General features: G+C 42.0%; 1 protein-coding gene across 4 annotated transcripts in view; it reads left to right on the top strand.

The window, feature by feature from the left end:
• The window catches only part of LOC116990485 (segment polarity protein dishevelled homolog DVL-1-like), an 85138-nt gene that overhangs the window by 44369 nt on the left and 16814 nt on the right, over nucleotides 1–23955 (top strand). For 2 of the 4 annotated variants that reach the window (XM_033048208.1, XM_033048209.1), the window contains exons 5-7: nucleotides 21408–21521; nucleotides 22166–22298; nucleotides 23483–23576. In XM_033048208.1, the coding sequence (XP_032904099.1) occupies nucleotides 21408–21521; nucleotides 22166–22298; nucleotides 23483–23576 (341 nt within the window). Of the gene's footprint in view, nucleotides 1–8782; nucleotides 8914–10714; nucleotides 11147–21407; nucleotides 21522–22165; nucleotides 22299–23482; nucleotides 23577–23955 lie in introns of those variants that run through there. The other 2 variants (XM_033048211.1, XM_033048210.1) reach the window with 2 other exon arrangements.

Here is a 23955-nt window from a genome sequence, read left to right as displayed (position 1 = left end):
CTGACTGTTTTTAGTTAATTCTGTTGATCACCTCTTGACTGTATCGCTGACTGCTGAATTTGTAGTGGCCACAAACTGGAAATATTAGCGCATCTTAATTTTGTAGCTTGTTTATAAAAAAATAAGTTAGTCACTTTCCCTGCAAGTGTTTAATTAAATGAATCCCAAAGAGTATAAAAGGACAGCGCTTCATTATCGACTGATCACACCTTTATAAAGGGCAATGAAATGCTATTAGCAAGAAAGCACCGCTTAATTAAGTGGCACAGGAAGGTTTGAGAGTCCGTATCACGCCTGTTCTTGCAGATCTCATATTACTAGAGGCTTGACGGTAGTTATTAAAACATTTTGGGAAGAAGGAAAGAATACATTTATAACCAGCAAAGGCTCAACAAGATTCATTTCTGCATACCAGTGGGAATATTTAATTCCTGATGTCATTGTGGCATCACTACTAACCCACTCCCAAAACAGCACTGTGCATTGCATACACATTACCTCCTGTCTCATCCATGGCCTCCATCCTGTCAGGAGTCCCTTGAGATTGTTTTTAATTGAATTGAAAGATGCAGCATGGAAACAGCCCCTTCAGCCCACCGAGTCCACACCAATCATCGTTCACGCGTTCACACTAGTTCTATGTTATCCCACTTTTGCATCCACTCCCTAGACACTGGGGGGGTACAAACACATGGAAAGATTTGGAAAATAGAACAATTGTGTATGGGTAATAAAAGACCTAGATAGAGTGGATATGGAGAGGATGTTTCCAGTAATGGAAGCGTCTAGGAGCCAGAAGGCACAGCCTTAGAATAAAAGGATGTACCTTTAGAATGGAGATGAGGAGGAATTTCTTTAGCCAGAGGGTGGTGAATCTGTGGAATTCATTGCTACATTGCTCACTGCTACAGTATTTCTAAGGACCTGTGAAGGCCAAGTCATTGGGTATTTTTAAAGCGGAGATTGATAGGTTTTTGTTTAGTAAGAGAGGCAAAGGTTACAGGGAGAAAGCAGAAGAATGGGGTTGTGAGGGGAAAAATAGATCAGACATGGTTGAATGGCAGAGCAGACTCGATGGACCAATGGCATAATTCTGCTGTGTTTTATGATCTTGTGCTGATTTACAGAGGCCAATGAACCTACAAACCAATTAAAAGAGCAAAGATGACTTGTTTCCACCTGGGATTTATTATTTCTGAGGTTGTTAATGAATGAGATGTTTTGCAACAAAGATAACATACCCAGTGTCTCTGGATAAATGGATGAAATTTGCACTAATTCAGGGTTCAGCTACTTGGCCATTGGAAGGACGCAGTTGATGACTTTGGGAATAATTTACATTACAGCAGGGAGATCCTTTCGTCATATTCACAGTTGGATGTGTTTCTTTATAATGCTCACTACTACAGTATTTATAAGGACCTGGGTTAATCCTTTTCCCAGATTTAAGCACTCAGACTGTGGATTTGATCTGGAGGTCTTCAGCGTTGAGCTTTAGGATTTCATGGAGAAACGGTCTGCATCCAAGGCCTTGTTATTTTTTAATTTGGGCATGACCCTGATGGTCAGCAATGGTGGCAAATATTGTCTGCTTAGGCTGCTGTAGGAAGGAAGTAAATGGGCTCACCTCTAGGACATAGCTGCAGTTGAGATCTTAGGAGTGTTCCTTCCAGTGGGGACTCACTGCCTTTCTCCTTGAGTTCAACTTGTTTTTTGGGCCTTGAGTATTTGGTCATGAATGGCTTTACAGCGCTGAAGAATGTGCTCAATGTCATGGTTGTCAGTGAATTGCTGAACCCCCTACCCTGTCTTTAACCACCTGGGTTCTTTACATCTAAGATTTTCTGATAGATTTCTGCCTTCAGGTACAGGTAAAGTTATTTCATTTCACTTAATGAAAGCTTTATGTTTGCGGTTAATAGACTCTTTGATCTCCTGATTATTTGCATCCAATCTGTTCTCCTTCCTGTTATTATCACAGTGGCCATTTATACAGATACCAGGGCAGTCCTGAAGCTAGACAATGTAGTATCTGGAAGCTGGGTGTTGACAGGCTATGTTGATATGTTGCTATTTGAGAAGACTTGAGATTGTTCTGCAGTAATGGGATCCTTGAGATTGTCCTGCAGTAACTCTTCCATTGATGTTGATATTTTGAGGTCAGGTTGATGGAGATGGTGGAGTGTATTAGCAACCATTGGTGGCATGATTACCTGGATATCTTTGCAGACCCTCGTTCAAACATTGTTGTAATTTAGTAGTGCTAATAGTTGAACCAAGATGTTCCCATGTTATTTAAGCATTTAGCTGTTTAGGATAGAGATGAGAAGAAATTCCTTCACTGAGAAAATGTTGAATCTTTGGAATTCCTTTCACAAATGATTGTGGAGACTCAGTCACTGCAAAAACTCAAAATAAACTTCGAAAGATTTTTCAGTATTCGGAGAATCATAGGATATGGTTTTAGTACAGGAATGTGACTGGTATAAAGGATCAGCCATGGTCTTATTTTACCATGTTTCCTTATGACATAGAAAGAGGTAATTTCAATAAAGTGAGACTGTATCCGATCAAAGCACTGCCACTTTTGATATGGTGCTTCAAATCAAAAAGCTTGACATGCCACTTATTTACCCGGTAAACTACTCTCCCCATGTATCCCACCGACTCCCCCAGACTCTACCACTCACCTACACTGGGAGCAATTTGCAATGGCCAATTAACCTACCAAGCTGCACACCTATGGGATGTAGGGAGGAAAAAAGAGCATTAGGAAAAAACTCATGCACTCACAGGAAGAACGTTCAAACTTCTCACAGATAGCATCAGATTACAGAACTGAGCACAGGTTGCTGCAGTGTGAGGCCAATGGTTCAGTAGCTTTGCCACTGTATCATCTATTGAATGGAGAAGCAGTTAATAGGGTCCACAGAAGATGGGATCTCTGCAAAGTTTTTTTACACAGATTGTGATGTATTCATTAAACATAGACATTAGGTGCAGGAGGAGGCCAGCACCACCATTCACTGTGATCATGGCTGATCATCCACAATCAGTACCCCGTTCCTGCCTTCTCCCCATATCCCTTGACTCCGCTATCTTTAAGAGCTCTATCTAACTCTCTTTTGAATTCAAGCTAGTGCTAAAAGTAGAATTTGTTGAGTTCTCCTTGGCAAGAAATGACTGATGAACATAATAACTCCCCTGTTGACCCACGATTCCTGGTTATTACAAAAGATATTTGATGCCAGTCACAGGGGTGTTTTTTGCCCCTTTGCCCTTGACCATTGTTGGTGAAAGCAGTAAAACAAGAGCACCTCTGTGCTTTCTAATGATGTATTTTGCCCAACTTTGGAGCCTAGAAATGGTTAAGATGTGGGGAATTGCCGTTAAGAGTTTTTTTATATTTATGGGCAAATATGGCAGATTTGCAAATGACATGAGAGTAGTAGATTCTGATGAATGCACCAGACCATAGTGCTTTGTTTCTGTGACTGTCTCTACAACAAACTTCATTTAATGTCCTGAACAGAGCTTGTCCCACTTATTATTGGTATTCTTTTACTCAAAAGATTGTCTTATTTGGCCTATTTCTGAGATATAGGTCTCCTCGTGCCTAATCAAAGTCAGCCACTTGCACCTTTCTTCTTTCGGCTCTATAGCTTCTGGCTGTTTCATTACAACAGCTGCCTCCAACGTGCAAGGTGTTTGAAGTGTTGACCGATTGCGGTGCAGCCTGCAGGAGTCACCTCAAAAGGAGTGGCTGTGTTTCCTTCTCTTGCTCTATAATTAGTGCCTATTGTTGATATGGTACAACTTCAGGATTTCAGAGATAAAAGGGAAAAGTTGCACAAGGCTATTTATCTGCGAATATAGCTGTCAACTGCAACTAGTTTTAGAAAATTATACTTGTATACAAATTAATACAGTATGACAGGATGAAGACGGTGGTGAGGGTTCTCTTAGCACTTTGACCATTAATTAATTATCCATGTGTTTCATGGTGGTGTCATGAAGATATCTGTTGCTAGTCTTTGACCTGTTGGGATAAATTAATATCCTTCACGATGAGTGATTTTCAAAAATGAATTGCAATCAATCCTGTGAATGAAACTAATTGTAGTTTAAACAGCAGTGTTAAACAATAGTAGAATACCAAGTCAAGTCAAGAGAGTTTATTGTCATGTGTTCAAGATAGGACAATGAAATTCTTGCTTGCTGCAGCACAACATAATATAGTAAGCATAAATACAGAACAGTTCAGTGTGTCTATATAGCAAAGACCATATATATATATACACATAAAGAAACAGATAAAGTGCAATAGGCTGTTATAGTTCAGAGTTTGTTTGATGGCGAGTTTAATAGCCTAATGGCTGTGGGGAAGAAGCTGTTCATGAACCTGGATGTACCAGATTTCAGGCTCCTGTATCTTCTACCTGATGGCAGCGGAGAGATGAGTGTGCGGCCAGGATGGTGTGGGTCCTTGATTACCAATATTCTTGGATGGCAAAATACAATCTACATGACCTTTACAGTCTCCATTGGTGCAATGTAAAATTCTCATCATATTCAAATCATTCTCTGTTTCTCCAATTTCTGCTTCGTGAACAAACCTAACATCCTTTTCCTCACTAGTGACAACTGTAATCAGAGGTTAGTTGCACAGGTAATGAAGCTAATATTCAAAGAATATTTTTTTGAATGGTAAACTACAGGGGGAGTGGAGGGAACAGCAAGAAGGAAAGGGAGACCAATGATGAATCACGGTTTGACCACTCCTACTCTTCTCCTAGAAACAGAATCAGTTGAAGGGCAGTTCAACTCAATATTAGATCCTCATCTGGGTGTAACTGCAGACTCATTTTTGACCTGGGTTACTCCTCAGTCCCAGTGTCATGGGAATGAACCCAAACCTACTGCAAATCAGAACCAGTGTCCAGGGAGGTGGATGCACCTGGTTTTCACACAAATGCCTCAGTCAGGTGCATGATCCAAGCTCTGTATTTCAGTCAGCCCTCGACTGCTTCTCTCCCCATTTCCATTTCATTGCCTTTCTTCTGGCCTCCCCTCTGTCTCTTTCCTGATGGGATCTTTTGCTCCCCCTGACCGGATCCCTCATTCTCTGCTCACCGTTCCTGCTGTTTTGGTACAAGAGCCCTCACCGTGGTGCATCAATTGCCTTTATCAACATATCCTTAACCTGATCTCGTATTTGACAGGTGTTTACATGTAGGCTCTCCAAAATGAATGGCTAGGTAATGTGGGTCAGGCAGAATCTATGGAGGTAGAGGATGGTCAACATTTCAGAAATCCTGAATCAGGACTGACAGCTCAGCTGATCTTAGTCCTGATGCAAGATCTTAACCCAAATTGTCAACCATCCCTCTGCATTCATGAAAGCTGTCTGACCCACTGAGTTTTTCCCAACAGTTTGTTTTTTCTCCAGACTACAGCACCTGCTGTCCCTTGTGCCTCCATCACTTTGGTGCAAAGAGAGACAGTGGGGAAGTTAGTAGACAGGCTAATCAGTCTGGGTTACACCCATTCTAAATCAAAGGTCTCTCAACCTTCATAGTTGTGCAGCAGTGCACACATTTAGATACTAAGATCCAGGTTATCATCAATTGAAACTTAAGAGAGGATGACCTTCTCACTCGGCAGCTGCATAACCAAGGTTCTCTACGACCTGCTCTTCCTTGAAACTTCACCTTGACAATAAAGGTCCATTGCAAAATCCCCATCATGCTCCATAATTCAGTTTCCATCTCCTCTCAAAGATAAATATTGATGAAGAGATTCACCATCACTTTCCGTGTATCAGTGCAGCCTTTGGCCATCTGAAGAAAGAATGTTTGAAAACTCATGATCTACAAGACAATGATGGTTCCTGCCCTCTTGTATACCTCTGAGACTTGGACTACTTACAATAGTCACTGGAAAGATACCTCTGCAAAATCTTCCAAATCCCATGGCAGGATAAATGAACAAATGTCATTGCCCTCTCCCGACCCCACATTCAAGTTTTGAGGACCTAACTACGTTATTGTGTAGGCAATGCAACTCACGTACCTTAACTTGCTGCCTGAATCAGAAACACTATTCTAAGCACTGATAAAGGATGTGGATACCAGGCTAAGAGAGGAAACAGTGTAAGGATGTCATCAAAGCATCCTAATGAATCTTGGAATCGCCTAGGTCATGATTGTTCAAAGTGGAAAAGGAGCATTCAGGATGACAGCAAGATCATCAAGCTCATGCAATGGGAGCACCGGGTGCTGACTATAAATGACAGGAGAACATATCACCTCTCAAACGTTCCAGCAGCTTCCTCCTCATTTGTGGGAGGGTTTGTTAGTCTCGCATTGGCCTTGTCAGCCACCCTAAAACCCACACAGTTTGGGTCTTCAATACTCAGGGATTGCCAAAAAGAGCCATAAAAAGAGACTGGTTGGGATGAAGGATATGATATATCTGTCAATCCTTATTGTGGTATGTTTGCTGAGAAATATGATTCCCAATAATAAATCAGTGTTTTGTATCAGCAGATATCTGTTGCTGGAATGGGGAACTGAGGTAAAATTGATATTTAGTAGCTTAATATGAATTAGGGTGACAACACTTCAACTATATGCTTCGTAATCACCAATTCTATTTTACTCATTCAGTTGTTGGCCAAGATCAATTCCAAGAAAGCAATGGAATTGAATCACAATTATTATTTATGTTCGACCAGATACGTGTTTTGTGGCATTGCATTTATGTTATTGCACCAGCAATCTAGAGGTTTAGCCTGATGTTCCAGAATTATAAACAAATCCCACTACAGTAGCTGGACCATTTCAATTCTGAAATGAAAAGCTAATATCAGTAAAGATGACCATGTAACTCATAATAGTTCATCAAAAAAAACAGCTATATTCTAAGGTCCTTTCAGAGAGAAAATCTGCCATCATTGCCAGATTTAGCCTGTGTGTGACCCCAGTCCCACAGCATGGCAGCAATGTGGTTGTTTTTCAACTGCCCTCAGAAATGGTTTGGCATGTCGTATGTAATTAGGGTTAGGATTTAACATCCTGAGAATAAATACATTTTTTTTTAAACTTGGAATGCAAGAGGATTAATAATATTAAATACGATGTTTATGTACTTGGATTTAGAGGGATGTGTTTATCTCTCCTGTGAATAGTGCAGCATGCTGTAGTGTGAGGAATGTGACAGAAGGTGTTGTGGCATGGAATGTTTTAAAATGCAGAACAAACATTTTAAGACCTAGCAACTGAAATCCTGGTAGAGATTGGATATTGACATTCTGGTATTAAGGGATATTAAAACAAAGCTTTATGAGAGAGCAAGGGAAGGGTTTTTTTCCTTTATAAAAGGATAGCTATTTCAGCCAAGCAGCTGTCTGAGAAATATGAAAAGATTTAACATGGAATCTTGAATCTGCTGAACTATCGTCTTTGCTTAATCTCATGTACAGCGATAGATGGAGTGGGAGGATGCTAAGGTGAGCACGCAAAATAATTTTGTGGAATGTCATTCTGCTTTGTTTTTAATCTTTCCTATATTGCAGCTACACTACAAAAAGTGTTTTGTTGACTGGGTATAGTTTTGCATCATCCTGAAGTTGTGAAAGGCATGATATATGAGTATTTTTATGTCTGATGAACATATTGAACATGGGTGCCTCCCAGATGGTCTCAGTATTCCTGAATGAGAAAGGGGAAAAGCCCTTGCAGGTTGTGCTGCAAAACTGTGTTGTGTAGACATTGGATAAGGATAGATGGGCAGGTTGCTGGTGATTACAAATGCTCATATCTTGAGGTATCAGGTAAGCTTAGAGTTTAGAGATGCAGCTTGGAACAGGCACTTCAGTCCCCAAGTCCACGTCAACCATCAACCCGTTCACTAGTTATCTATGTTTTCCCACCTGCACCTTAGGGGGAATTTACAGAAGCCAATTAACCTACAAACCTGCACATCTTTGGAATGTGGGAGGAACCTGAGCACCCAGTGAAAACCCACGCAGTCACAGCAAGAACATAGAAACTCACACAGACAGCGCCCGTAATCAGGATGGAACCTGGGTCTCCGATGCTGAGATACAGCAGCTCTACCGCTGCACCACTGTGCCACCTAAGCTAGAACTGTTTCCTGTGAAGCGAAGAATGCTGACGGTTGATCATATAGAGGGTTATAAAATCATGAGAGGCATAGATAAGTGAATATTGCATGCCCCTTGATCAGGATGCACACATTTTCAACTGAAGGGCCTGAACCATACCTAGTAACTGACTACGGCTTGAGGTTTGGACGAGAGAGTGATAGCTTACAAGTTGGATAGTTTACCTGTCTCCACCACCTAGGCTCAGAGCAAGGTGTACTATCAGCACCTTCAGCAGGAGGAACGCACCTGAATCCCAGGAAGGATTAGTAGAGAGAGGGATGGTGAGGAAGTTGAAAATAAAGATTTACAATTTAGAATGATTAAATATCAAATATCAGGTTGTAACAGAGAAGGGGTTAAACCTAAGGCTGAGCAGCCTAGTACCTGTCGATACAAGACGATACTTCTCTCTTTGATGGAATTTATTCAGCACTTTTTCATAATAGTAGGATGCCTAAGGCAGGCATTGATGGGAGAGAGAGAGTGAGAGAGAAGGTGGGGGGGGGGGGTGGTGGAAAGGGGAGAAAGAAAGAAATGATTTGCATAAGCTGTTGCTATTGGATTCTCGTCAGATGATGCATCTGCCCTTCTGCCTGAAGAACAGGAGATCTGTGCCAGTAGATTAATCTCATTGTATCACAGGTACAGGAGCTACAGACGCAATCATTCTATGAACGGCTGATGTGTAGAAATTGGCATGCTTACCTTTCAGCCTGATTTTTGGCAAGTTGGCCTGCTTTACAGTAAGTGATGTTTGATCTATATAATGCAGCTAGACTCTTAGTCATTGGGAATGTGTTTCATTTGCTGTTAAAGTGAAACATTTGTTTTATTAGAGTCTATAATATCTGGGTATTCACGTCAGCAGGCAGTTTGCTGCCAGGCTGCGTACTTATGCCGAGCAGGTCCATATTGTTTTCATTCTTGCCTTGTTAATCAGACGGATATTATACAAATTAATGTCTTAAAAGGGAAATTAATCATATTAAAATTTCCAGGCGTAGCTCACGTTTGAGTCTGTTCTTGAACTGTGTTGGTTTACAGCATTAGAGAGCTTATTATGGGTTAATATATTGCAGTATGCCTACAGATATGGGAGGATTATTTCAAGTAAATTACGAGGTAACAGATTTTAAATCTTTAGATGAGCTTTTGATTAGATGCCAACTTCTCGTGCCCCAACCGTTGTCTTCAGGTAAAATTATATGGGTTGAATCATTTATGATCGATGCCATTGATCATTATTATTCTGAGACTGAACCAACAGCTTATTTTATTTTGGTAACATGGCATTGCTAAGTATTCTCTGCAAAACAACAATCAGGGATAAAGCAGCAGGAGAACATGCCAACGTTCCATTTTGTAAAGGAAAGAAACGGAGGTTACCACAAATTCAACCAACCAGAAGTCAACATTCCTAAAATACCTGGGATGGGGTCAGATTGTCCAGTATCAGCTACTGTAACTATCATAGTTTAGTTATCTATCTGTAGTTATATAATGGAATTATTTACTATTAAGGTGCATTAGTTTGTTCCTGTCAGCTCTAGTAATTGACAATCGCATCCAGTAATTTTCTTCAATAAAGAGCTGTCTAGCCCCTTTCCTGCAGGCTAGGTTATTTAAATCATTTTAATAACAAACCTGGATGTTTGCAAGCATTGATACGGTAAGACTTGCAGGTGTCCTTGCAGGCGGGAACAAGGGGCATTAGTGGGGAAGTAATGGCACCTGGCCCATAATTTCTTTTACATCTACCCATGCATTGGTCAACTAATATTGAGGCTGCTTTTTGATCCATGTCATGCCATTCTGTTTTCAGCCTTTCGGGTGACACAGTGGCGCAGCGGTAGAGTTGCTGCTTTTCAGCGCCAGAGACCCGGGTCCACCACGTTAGGTGCTGCCTGGGTAATTGGATTTGTTCTTGGTAATTGGCTTTGTTCTAATTGTAAATTGTCCCTAGTGTGTAGGATAGTGCTAGTGTATGGGCCGATCGCTGGTCGGCCAGGACTCGGTGGGCCAAAGGGCCTTTTCCGTGCTGTTTCTCTAAAGTCTGAAGACCATGTTGATTGGTCTGCCTGTCACTGTGCAGACTACACTGTTAGACCTGTTACAACAATCAGTAGTACACTGTGTGCATTGATTATCAATGCCACACACACCAGCAAAGTCCCATTGACTTAAGATAATAAATAACATAAATCGGAGTAGGCCATTCGGGCCCTCAATGTTCCTCATCTTTCAAGAAAATAGTCTTATACCTCTGTGCCACATTTGATTTATGTCAGTTCCTTTCTGTCCTAAGCTATATGACCTCAGCCAGGGGAACAAACCAATTTTTTTTGTGGTGGTTTTAGGGCTCATGGACTGGAAAAGGGACAATCAGGTTGCATTCCTCCTTCACTTCATAGACCACAACCATGGATTGCTTTTACAAAGGTCTTGGTTTGTTGTGCAGTTGATACTAATTCCATCAATGTAGTAACGTTGGAAAGAAGGATCACAGTGGCAGTATGTTTAAATAATGTTGTAACTTTTCTACAGATTGTGTCAGTCACCATTCAAGAGCCAGCAACAGCACAAGGAGTGATACCAAGGGGAATCTGTGGAAGGAGTAGTGGATTTACCACTGTGCCCTGAATTAATCTCGGGGCTTCCTTGGATCTTTGAGCCTTCTCTATAGTAGACATATTTGTACGGTCTGTGGGATTACAGCCGACCATTTTGCAGGAACTGCACAACATTTGGAACTGATCATTTACTGTAGACCACGTGGGCTTTCAACATTGATCGTGTGGTGGACTGCAGCAATGGTTACGTCAGGGCTCTGGCACTGCTTTGGAAGGAACAGGCAGACACCAGGGTCTGCACAGCGCACGGCTCAATCGAATCAAGGCGTCCAATCTACACGTTTCTTCCTGAGACCACTGCAGCCAGTGAGATGCTTTCCTGAAGCACCACCCCAGGTTTATCAGTGTGGGTATAAACTAGCTGAAGAAGCATGGCATTTGCCCTTGTACTCTCTAAACAGGATTGTGCCTGAGGTGTACGACACCAAACTAATCTGGTAATGGTGGCCAACAGTTGGCACATGGCACCAGTGTTTCTGCTCATCACATAGCAGGTCAAACCAGTTCACGGCTATTGATATTTTTGGAAACACTGGCATGTACTTGTAATAATGCATAAAGAGGCCAGTCGACCCACTGGATTTCTCAGTACTCTGACAACTTATTCTCTCTCGTACCTGGTAATTAACCCCCACCTCTCCCTCCCTTTTTATTCTTTGTTTTCCTTAACTTACACCAAGAGATGATTTACAGTGGTCAGTTAACTACCCAGCACATCTGTGTCACTGTGCCCATCCTGTGGAAGGCACGGTGACACAGTGATAGAGTTACTGCCTTAGAGCGCCAGAGACCCAGGTTCAATCCTGACTGGGTGCTATTGGTATAGAGTTTGTATGATCTTCCGATGACCGTGTGGGGATTCTCCGAGTGTTCCCGTTTCCTCCCACATCCCAAAGACATGCAGGTTTGTAGGTAATTGGCCTGTAAAAATTGTTCCTAGTGTTAGGATAGAACTAGTGTATGGGTGATCGCTGGTCGGCATGGAATTGGTGGCCCAAGAGCCTGTTTCCACGCTGTATCTCTAAAATAATTAGATTAATCTCTAAACTGACCATGTGCGGCCAATCTTTCCTGAATTAGTCCAACCATAATTTATGGAAAGAGATTGGGCAAACTAGAACTTTATTCCTTTCAGAGCAGGAGGTATAGAGGAGGTATATACAAATGTATATGGAATCACGAGGGAAATTGATCAGGAGAATGCATAGAGCCTTTTGCTCAAGGAAGGTGAATCAAAAACCAGAGGGCATAGGGTTTAGGTGAGAGGCGAAAGATTTAAGAGGAACTTGACGGGCAACTTTTCAATTGGAGGGTGGCGGGTGTATGGAACAAGCTGCTAGAGGAGGTAGTTGAGTCTGGGACTATCCCATTGTTTAAGAAACAATTAGACAGGTAAATGGATAGGACAGGTTTGGAGGGATATGGACCAAGCACAGGCAAGTGAGACGAGTGTAGCTGGGACATGGTTGGCCGGTGTGGGCGTGTTGGGCCGAAGGGCCTGTTTCCACACTGTATCATTCTATAACACTAATTCCTAGTTAGGGAGGGGAGTCAAATCAAACTAGATTGCTGCTTCTGATTATGAACCAATGGTGAAAAGCTTGTGAGAGTGATGATCCCCATATTTCAATAAACTGATGACATCCCACTACAATAAAACTGACACACAAGGATTAGTTATTGAGTGTAGGGCAACATGAGTCTTTGAATTAGATCAAAGAGGGAAACAGGACATGAACTTCAAGCCAGGATGCAGAAGCCAGACAATTTAGTGATGGGGTGCAATGAGGTGGGAAAGATGGCTGGTAAGCAGTGCCACCTGGGAGGTGAAGGAAGATAGATAGAAAACAGAGGAGACTTGGATAAGTATCTGGTGCGGTAAAGGTGAGGATGGGAGAAGGACTGGGTAGAGTAGGAACCAATTAGTGAGAAGCTGGATTAGGGATTTTGGCTTTAACATCATGATTCTCTAGTGAATGTGGGGAGGATGCCTCCACTAGTTGCAGAGTCTAGGATCAGAGAGCACAGTTTCAGAATAAAAGGACATTCCTTTAGAGTGGAGATGAGGAGGAATTTATTTAACAAAAGGTAGTGAATCAGTGTGAATCATTGCCACAGACAGCTGTGGAGGCCGTCTTTGGGTATTGTTAAAGTGAAGATTTCTTGATTAGTAAAAGTGTCAAAGGTTATGGAGAGAAGGCAGGAGACTGGGGTTAAGGGAGAAAGATAGATCGGCTATGATTGAATGACGGGGTAGATTCGACAGGCCGAAAGGTCGAATTCTGCTCCTATGTCTTATGACATAGTGCCAAACAGCATGGAAACAGGCTCTTCGGCCCAACTTGAGCGAGACCTTCTCTCATACCCTCAAAGTTGGCCTTACCTCAGTTGAGCATTTTAACACGTGGACCATCTCCGACCCTATCCATAACTATCTTAAACCTAATCGAACTGGAGTCACTGGTCCCAAAAGGCTCCTCCACACACACTTCATTAACTTGCCCCTACCAATTTCCCACCACTTGATCCAGCGTTGCACTCTCACATGTGGGGGGCCTCCACATACTGCTTAAGAAAACCTCACGAACACTTTTCAGGAATTGCACCCCATCTAAACCCTTCATGCTATGATTTTCCCAGTCTATATTGGGAAAGTTAAAATCCTCTACTACAGCAACCTTATTTGACCTGCAATCTCCTGGCACATTTGTTCTTCTAATTCCTATTGACTATTCGGGGGTCTGCAGTACACCCCCAACAAGGTGATCATTCCTTTCTTGTTCCTCAGCTACACCCATATAGCCTCACTAGATGAACCGTCCTTAATGATACCTCTGAACTCAGCTGGGACATCCTCCTTAACCAACAATGCAACCCCCCCTTCTCTTTTTCCCCCACCCCTGTCTCTCCTGAAGCTCCTGTACCCGGGAACATTGAGCTGCCAGTCTCTTAACCAGGTTTCAGTCATGGCTACAACGTCCCAATCGCTCCTACATATCCATGCCCTAAGCTCATCTGCCTTACCCGTCAGGCCCCTTGCATTAAAATACATGCCTTTCACCTGCCTATTCTGTCCACTAACCTTTCCCACACCACCCTCCATGCCAACTTCTAGCCTCTCACGTGCCTCTGTCCTGCACAAGATTCCACCACCTTGCCAATCTAGTTTGAATTTCCAGGATCAGCAAATTCTGCTCAACATGGGAATAGAACTTGGATCTTGTGCTTGGTCTGTTTCAGCTGGCGAGAGCGTTACGAAATGATTGAGACATCAGGAAGCCAGTTAACCATGAACATCTACCATTAGTACATGGTGGTGTTCTATTGTTCATAAATGAGATGTGGTATGAGCGTAGCAGATGCTGAATGATCAGTTTAAACCAGGTGGAAGCAATGTTGTGCACATGAGAGAAGAAGCAGAAATAAGTGCAAGACCCTCGAGGCTTGGCTAAAGTGAGTGATTCATTTACAGTTCAATTTCATCTGCAGTTTAGAAACTGCTGAGGGCAGATATTGAGAAATTGGTTTCCAAGACGACTTGTTTTGTGTTAGGAAGGTAATCTTTTTATATTGCTCTTTACAACTATCTGTCTTATTTGTGATTTGTCTCACTGATATCTAAAGCAAACCCTTTGCAGCCTTGAAGTCGTATATGACGCTGCAGTAAACGTCAGACCACAATTCCATGTTGTCACTTAGATGTACAACTTCTGCCCCTGTATGAATGAACTGCTGGTTTAAACCGAAGATAGACACAAACTGCTGGAGTAACTCAGCGGGACAGGCAGCATCTCTGGCGAGAAGGAATGGGTGAGCCCTATCACAGCTCATCTGTTGCTGAAACCTTCACTCCATACCTTTGTTGCCTCCAAACCTGACAACTTTCCTTGAACAGGTTTATCCAAACCTCTGCTGTACATGTCCTTAATTCACACCAAATACCATTCAACTGTTCCTTCTATATCCTGATCTGCACTGCATCACAGCTGAACATTGCCTCATTTTTAATATTTTCATCCTTGTTTTCAAATCCCTTCATGGTCTTGTTCATAAATGTTTGGAATATTTTGGAGGACCAAGAAACCAAGAAATGTCATGACATCTCCTCCTGTCTAATTTCTAAATGAGTTTTGTCATGTCTCAGAGAAGTGAGGAATGATGCAGACATTGACATTAGGAGGAAAATGGTAAATGGAGCAGTCAAAAGAGTTTAATTGCCATATGAACTGGCATGGAATAATTAAATTCTTATTTGCTGTAGCATTACAGACCTATGAACGCAATGACTCAACAAATAAATGATTCTATCAAGAAGTATAAAATATTTTTAAAGTAGATAAATTATAAAGCCTAGATAAAATGTATGCCAGACTCCCAAAAGAAGCATGCACAGATATGAAGCAATCAATTAGGAAGGCAAGTGGTATGTTAGCCTTTATTACTCGAGGGTTTGATTAATAAATAAAGATGTCTCATTATAATGTGTAACTCATTGGTGAGACTGCATCTGAAGAATTGAATACAATTTGAGTTTCCATGCATAAAAGGGCTTGTCCTTTCCATGGTATGTGCAGTGAAGGGTCACTGCGCATGCACAAGCTTGCCATGTGTGAAGAGTTGAGTAGATTTGGATTATATTCTCTAGAGTTTGGAAGAAAAAGAGGAGATTCAAATGAAACTTACAAAAATCTTAAAGGAAATGACAGGCTATACTCGGGGAGAATTTTTTCCCTGGCAGAGGAGTCTTAAATTAAGGGGACATTGCTCAGGATAAAGGGTCGGCCATTTAGGACTGAGATGAGAAATTACTTCATTCAGAAGGTGGTGAATCTTTCGACATCCAAGACATTAATAAACATCTCAAATAGTAAATATCCGACACCAATCCCTGTGGTACGCCACAGGTCACAGCCTTCAATCCTCTGTCTCCTCTCATTAAGCAAATTTTGGATCCAATTAGCCAGCCTGTGTTGGATCACATTGTACCTTAAACGTCTAGATCAACCTTCCATGTGGCTCAGCAATTAGTTGACAGCCATGAACTGCATGGGTTCTCAATGGTCAATGGTACTTTATTGTTACATGTGCTTAAGTACAGTGAAATCCCTTTTTCTACATGCAGTTTAGTAAAAATCTTACTATACATTGGCACAAACATACTTACGTGTATGAACAGTAGATTACACTGAAGCAGTACATGGGCATCATCCCATTTCCCTCCTTATCATCTTATACCCTTCTTATCATCTTATACCCTTCCCATCTTATACCCTTCAAGCAAAAAGTTATTATAAATGTAGAACTTGGACATAATGGCCCTTGTCCTGGTAGTGGCCAGGCTATGCTGTCAATGTCTTCCATCACTGTTTTAAAACTCTAGGCCTCTGCAGGCCATGTCTGATCCACGCGCTCAGCCTCGGAGCACCGTCTGTTCAAATCGAGCCCCAGACTGCAGCAGGGCCTGCTTGCTGCCAACTCCATCAACACATCGATCTGTACACATCAACCCTTGAACGTACCATCCCTTGCCTCACATGGCTACCGTCAGCCTCTATACCCTGGGACGCCTCGCACAAACAACCTTGGAACACCTGAAGCACCTCCGAGGGGCAGGAAATGAGCCTCCAGCCCATTCATTGAAACCAGTTCCTTTATTCCATCTGCCGCTGCCGTTATATAGACCAAGATCTTGATCACTGGCAAGGGTATTTACAGCCCAAGCTCTCAAGATCCCATCTTGCCTAGAGCCAAAAACAAGAGGTGAACTTAACAAAGACAGAGAGGCCTCCACTGGACAAACATATTAAATATTTCCTGAACTACAACTGTCAGTGACAGGAGCACACTTGACTTTAACTCACAATAACCCATTTGGTCCATTGACTTGCTGTCATTCCCAACTAAAAATAACTAGGTCTTGGGACGAGACGGGTATCCCCACTGAAGTTCTACAACTAGGGGTATAGAGCTTCCATCGCAATATCCACGTCTGAGAAGAAGCAAATACAAGAAGCCTTCAAAGATGTAATCACAATCAACTTTGAGAGGAGGCAAACTGTTAAATTAATATTTAATCCGATTGTGGTAAAAATAGAAGGGTCTCCCCGCATTCTGCCACAAGGGAAGGCATGGTTTGCATTCTCCTTAATCCTTGATTAAAGATTTTTGTGCTTTTCAATGTGATCTATGTTCATCTGGAGGCTCAGCAGATCTGATTTTCAATATGTAATACTCCAGGAGAAATGTAGGGGATACATTGGTTCCCATCAACCAAGGAGGCAACAGTCAATGGAAATTCATCTCCAGCTTACGTTTGCTTCATGATGGCATTGGTGTTAAACGAGGCTGATTATAGAAATATAGAAACATAGAAAATAGGTGCAGGAGTAGGCCATTCGGCCCTTCGAGCCTGCACCGCCATTCAATATGATCAAGGCTGATCATCCAACTCAGTATCCTGTACCTGCCTTCTCTCCAAACCCCCTGATCCCTTTAGGCACAAGGGCCACATCTAACTCCCTCTTAAATATAGCCAATGAACTGGCCTCAACTACCTTCTGCGGGAGAGAATTCCAGAGATTCACCACTCTCTGTGTGAAAAAAGTTTTCCTCATCTCGGTCCTAAAATATTTCCCCCTTATCCTTAAACTGTGACCCCTTGTTCTGGACTTCCCCAACATCGGGAACAATCTTCCTGCATCTAGCCTGTCCAACCCCTTAAGAATTTTGTAAGTTTCTATAAGATCCCCCCTCAATCTTCTAAATTCTAGCGAGTACAAACCGAGTCTATCCAGTCTTTCTTCATATGAAAGTCCTGACATCCCAGGAATCAGTCTGGTGAACCTTCTCTGTACTCCCTCTATGGCAAGAATGTCTTTCCTCAGATTAGGAGACCAAAACTGTACGCAATACTCCAGGTGTGGTCTCACCAAGACCCTGTACAACTGCAGTAGAACCTCCCTGCTCCTATACTCAAATCCTTTTGCTATGAATGCTAACATACCATTCGCCTTCTTCACTGCCTGCTGCACCTGCATGCCTACTTTTAATGACTGGTGTACCATGACACCCAGGTCTCGTTGCATCTCCCCCTTTCCTAATCGGCCACCATTCAGATAATAATCTACTTTCCTGTTTTTGCCACCAAAGTGGATAACCTCACATTTATCCACATTATACTGCATCTGCCATGCATTTGCCCACTCACCCAGCCTATCCAAGTCACCTTGCAGCCTCAATATTCAATTTTTCTATCCCCATTACTGCATCCTACCTCCAGGAAGCGTTTACTCTGGTGGGTGGGTACATCAAAAAGGGCTCTTTATCGTCTGCAAGTACTTAGGACGGGATGTAAAGGGGTGCAGATAATGCTTGCTGAGATATACAGTATGTTAGCCGTGTGGAACCAGCTGTGATAACGTGCTGATGTTCCAAGTAGGTGTGCCATGCCTCTTCTGACATTAAGCCCCGTTGTGCAGACAAATTGGATCACAGTGATTCGTTGCTGTTGCTCAGCAACCACACTTACCACGGTTAGCTGCAATAGAATTCACTAGGAGGGAAGGATAATTGCCAAACAGAAACAAACGACCTTTCATTTGTCAGCTAAGGGACGTGTATGGAAAGTAGAGGCGTGGGCATTGAGCTACCAATGCTTTCAAAGGTTCATCAGGTTGATTTGAGGAGGTGGCTGTGAGCCAAGGTGTTCCTGCCATTAAAAGCCTTTCTGTTCTATTGCATACTAGACAATCTTGCAGCAACAATTTTTCCCCAAAATAGTGGCAGTCTTTTTTCATTGCTGTTCAAGATGCAAAACATGGACAGGAAAGGTCAAGAGGGATATGGGCCAAACATGGGCATATGGGACTAGCTTAGATGGGGCATCTCGATTGGCATGGACGAGTTGGGCTGAAGGGCCTGGATGACTGTATGACACGAGCATCAAGTGCTGGATGACTGTATGACACGAGCATCAAGCAGATTTGAGACCCATGTCAAGATTAACTCACCATTCAGTGAGAGCTCTTTGGTGCTGCAGTGGATCACGTGACAATGGTTTGAGTGGCAAACCCGGTCATTAACTACCATGGTGAAAAGGGAGGAAGAATTTAAATAATTTGTTACTCATCCACTGTTTATCATTTCACACTACCTTTGTGCAATTTCCCCCCACCTCTTGATGCTTCTCCCATTGACCATCTCTCCACTAAGTGTCAGCCCTCTGCTGTGCAATAGAGTAAAGGCAATTGATGCTAGTGATGCCCACATCTTGTGAATTCATTTTTTTAAATTCAAAAAGAATATAATGTGCATGGCACAGCCTAAAACATAACAGACAAGAGCTTTTGTCACAGCAAGTATACAGTAGAATGTCACAAGAGGAAATTTCAGATACAACTGACAGGATGTATTTTAATTTAAACATTTGGAGATTTTATATATATATATATATATATATATATATATATATAGCTGTAAATGATTGATATATATATATATATACTAGACCAAGTGCAGACCCGTTGGGTCTGTTTCCCCAACGCGTGTTTGGGGGGGGGGGGGGGGGAGTGAGGCGTCACACTAACCACCTGGGTCTATTGGGTCTGTTCCTCCAAAGCACGGTTGCGGGGTTGGAATCTGGCTGGGGCTGGGGCTGGTGCAAAGGCATATGTAAATGGATCCATTCCGATTGGACATCTGTTAGCATTGTGCATTGTGACATCACACGATGGAACGTTCACCTGGGGCTGGGGCTGGTGCAAAGGCATATGTAAATGGATCCATCCCGATTGGACATATGTGAGCATTGGGCATTGTGACATCACACGATGGAAACGAATCAAAAGGCAGACAGGCAGCCGGACGGACACCGGGCGCCGGACGGCGGCAGCCAGAGAGTTTTATATAATAATAGATAGATAGATATATATATAGATATAGATATAGATATAGATAGATATAGATATAGATATATATAGCATGCTGGGAAGTAATTTAGCATTTTGGGAGGTTTATGTACAGAAACAAGCATACTCAGAGGTAAGGTTTTTTGGTGCTAAAAATCCATTAGAGGGGGCTGGGTGATTTGTATGGAATGATACATACTGGGATTCAGTTACAGGCTGGCATCTAGTTAAAGAATTTACACACAGGTGTGTAATTGTGAAAATGAAAATATTTATTATTCCCCCAAATACCTACTCATGCACCTATAGAACAAGCACAGATTGAATTGTGCCCTGAATTGTTGCAGTGAGCTTGGGCTTCTTGTGGAGTTCTGTCTTTGTAATAAGTAAGAAAACAGATGTTCGAATAACAACTAGAGACGTAATTCATTTGACATGCGTTAATCAATGAGCTCTGACCTGTGGAAGGCCCCATAGCTGATGACAGGCATGCTTTTGCTAATTGGCATTTGTTATGCTGCTGGGGATTTGAGCAGCTATGTGCCAGAAGCCAAACTTCTGGCCAATAAAACAGTACAATAAGAAAACTAAACCGGGGTGGATTGAGTGTTAACGCTGAAGCGGTTAGCTCCTGAATTACACATGAGTAGGAGGATTATTTTGCAGTGATTGTTTCAAAGTGCAGCTGTCACCCTGCTCAGTCATTCATGCAGCCTAGGAGACCGTGAAACAGAGTTTATTCTGCATATTTGGAAGCAACACCTGAGCAGGAGCATGACAAGCTGCTTCAGTATTAACACTCAAATCACCCATGTCAAATCCAGTAAGATGCTCCTCGAAGCTGGACAGAGAAGGTTTACCTGGGGACACAAGGAACTGTAGATGCTGGAATCTTGAACAAAACTCAAAATGCTGGAGGATTTCAGCAGGTCAGGCAGCATCTGTGGAGGGAATGGACAAATGACATCTCGGGTTGGGACCTTTCTTCAGGTTGACCTGGGCTTGATCAATGCTACATAATTTTAGACTGCACGCGTATCAAAATAAATAACTCCTTGAATTTGCAGGCACGTCATGAATTATGAGATTGCACCTAGAGACAAATATCTGTGCCTGTTAACATTTGTTCCTGACCCCGAGCTATTTTATAACAGGGTTTACCTTGTTTTCAAACGTTGGCAGCAGCATGGACCCTGCTTCTCTGGCTGCAAATTCATCCTCTCTCTACCAGACACCAATCATGAGACGGGAGGTGTCCATGACGAGGTGGCTGGCATGGGGTCAGTAGATTGTGAGAAGAATGAAGATTTATTTCTCCTGTCTCTAATGATTAATTTGCCGGCATATTTCAACATCATGCATTTTTGCTTCGTCGCCCAATATGAATTTTTCCATCATTCATTCTAAGTGTAGCAGTGACTGACATCTTAGCTGATCACATAATTCACTCCAAATTGATCGGATTCAAGAATAGTTGTACATTAAATGTTGATAAAACCTGTGACTATTCACCTTTCACTGATAATTTTAAAATAAGCACATTAATAACTCCTTCAGTACTCATCAATGAGTTCAACACTTTCAAATAATCACCCATTGGAGCTCACAATTCGAGCATTCAGTTTATTACAGTTTCCTCTGAGTTAGACCGTGCCTAGATACATCTTTTGTTATTCACTAGCCTATCTCATCCATTTTCAGGCAGGCTACCAATACTTAAGGAGATACAAGGCACTGCTGATGCTGGTTTACAAAGAAATGACACAAAGTGCTGGAGTAACTCAGCAGGCCAGGCAGCATCGCTGGAGAACATGGGTAGGTGATATTTTGTGGTGAGACCCTTCTTCAGACTGATTGAGGTGCGGGGTGGGGGGAAGAAAGCTGGAAGAGAGGAGGGGCAGGACAATGCCTGGTGAATAATATGTGTAGGAAGAAGGGTCTTGACTCGAAACGTCAACCATTCCTTCTCTCCAGAGATGCTGCCTGACCCGCGGAGTTACTCCAGCATTTTATGTCTACCTGGTGAGTAATAGGTGGATACAGGTGAGGGAGGGGGGATGGTTTGATAGGCAGATGGTTGGACAGAGATGAAAAGACAAAAGATGTGAGATAAGGACAGAAGTGTTGCAAATTGTAAACCGGTGGAAGGCGAGGGAGAAGGGGAGAAATGGGTGATTCTTCCTGTCCTCACAGACCTTTCCTTGTGTTCTTTCTGCTCTTCCCCCTTTTGATTTTAATCTTAAAACCTGTTTTATTCCTAACTTATCCCAGTTCCAATAAAAGACCATCAACCTGAAATATTAATCCAGTTTCCCTCTCCACAGATACTGCCTGAGATACTAATTTTCAGCACTTCATTTCTTTTGAAGAATTTTAAGCATTTACAATATTTTGGTTTAAGAATAATGCACATTTGCAATAACTGAACATTATCTAATAATGCCATATTTCTCCCACAGTTGCACGAGTAAATGGACACCCAAAACCAGATCGGCATCGCAATCCAGGTGGTTACGATAGTGCCTCCACTGTGATGAGCAGTGAATTGGACTCAAGCAGCTTTATTGACTCTGATGATGACAATACTAGCAGGTGAGAGGAAAGGGCAACTTCTGTATATGTAATAGGGTGGCTGATGGATTGAACAAGGAACAATATGGCCTTTGTATCGGAAAGATAATATCTGAGCTGATCTATCTGGAAAGTAATCCGATCAGTAATTTGTTGAATCATTAATGGGATGACTGTTGTATTGGATGGGTAGGGTATTGGTACAGCTACTGTATTGGAATGAAAATATTTGTTGACTTTTTGAAAATCTTACTTCATCCCACTTTACCATTCTCTTCTTATTTGATCCCTTATTCTTTTGCTGACCTTGTGAATCAGATATCCATTCACCATACCTTTTCAAATCTAGTCTTTTCAAATATATACTTATACTCCTTTTTAAAAGTTACTCAGGATTTTGCATAATCCACTGCTAAATGGGCAAGTATGTAATGCCCTGAGCCCTTACATTAATACATTCTTCTTAATTCTTGTGCATTAATTCAGGATTATCTTCTCTGATTAATGGCTCCATGAACACTGAAGACCATTTTTCGTGATCTACCGTATATTTAAAAAATCCCATGTTTTGAACATCTCTGTCATTCTTTTCTCAACTTTATACGCTCCAACTGAAAACACCTCAAATTTTTTTTTTATGCCGCTCACCCTGGTAGTTGTTCATTGAAATTCCTGCAATCTTCCCCTAGAAGATCAGCCATGATCTTATTTTATTTCTTATTTAAAATATGAGTGTATCTCTGGAGTAATTTCTGCCCTGAGAGAGCTGTGGCGCTTTGTAATTCTCCACTTGGGGAGCTGTGGGGGCAGAGTAATTGGATATGTTCAAGGCAGAGATTGACAGATATTCAGGAGTCAAGAGACCTGGGAAAAGTGCAGCAAAGTACTGTTAACTCCAAGATGAGTGCACCATGATCTTGTTTAATAGCAGAGTAATAATTGTTTAATAGCATGAAGAGCCAAATTACATCCTGTTGACTCTGTTTCTTTATGTTTATATTCGGCTTTGACTTTCACTCAATGAAGGCTGCATATGTCGCTTTCATGTTAGTGATTATTATTGCACACGTGTGTATCTCTGGAGGAACTGTGTGAATGCTGGTAAGTACAGATAATTCTGCTAGAACGTGCTTCGATAACATGAACTGGATGTAATGCGATTGATGAATTAGGGATTTCTATTTGTATTCTGTTTGCTTCCTTAGGCTAAGCAGCTCGATGGAGCAGAGCACTTCGTCTCGACTCATGAGGAGGCACAAACGTAGGAGGCGGAGGCATCGCATGAGACAGATGGACAAGGTGAGATTGGGAACAGCACCTGACATTGTGGGAGAGCTAGCACCATTCCAAAATACACAGTGTATTAAAACAGCCAAAATTATTTAGCAAGCTCGTGGATTGGAAAGACTGTGGAAAGGAAATTACCTCATAACTTTCAATGTAAATACAAATGTATTGCTTAATTAACTCCAACAACAAGGTTCCTAGGCAAAATATGAAGCTGTGAATATTTCGATTTGCAGCAAAATGTCATGTACAACTTAAACAAATTTCAATGACATAGTCCATCATAGTAAAAGTCCATTACAGTTCATAGGAATATCATCAAACATAGTTTGCAAATTAGTTGTCAGGGAAATATTCTGGCACTTGGCCAAAAGCAAGATCAAAGAATTAG

This window comes from Amblyraja radiata, chromosome 31, assembly GCF_010909765.2.
Source record: "Amblyraja radiata isolate CabotCenter1 chromosome 31, sAmbRad1.1.pri, whole genome shotgun sequence".
NCBI classification, from domain to species: domain Eukaryota; kingdom Metazoa; phylum Chordata; class Chondrichthyes; order Rajiformes; family Rajidae; genus Amblyraja; species Amblyraja radiata.
Note: the sequence above shows the minus strand (reverse complement) of the source record. Positions and strands in the feature narration are given on the sequence as shown.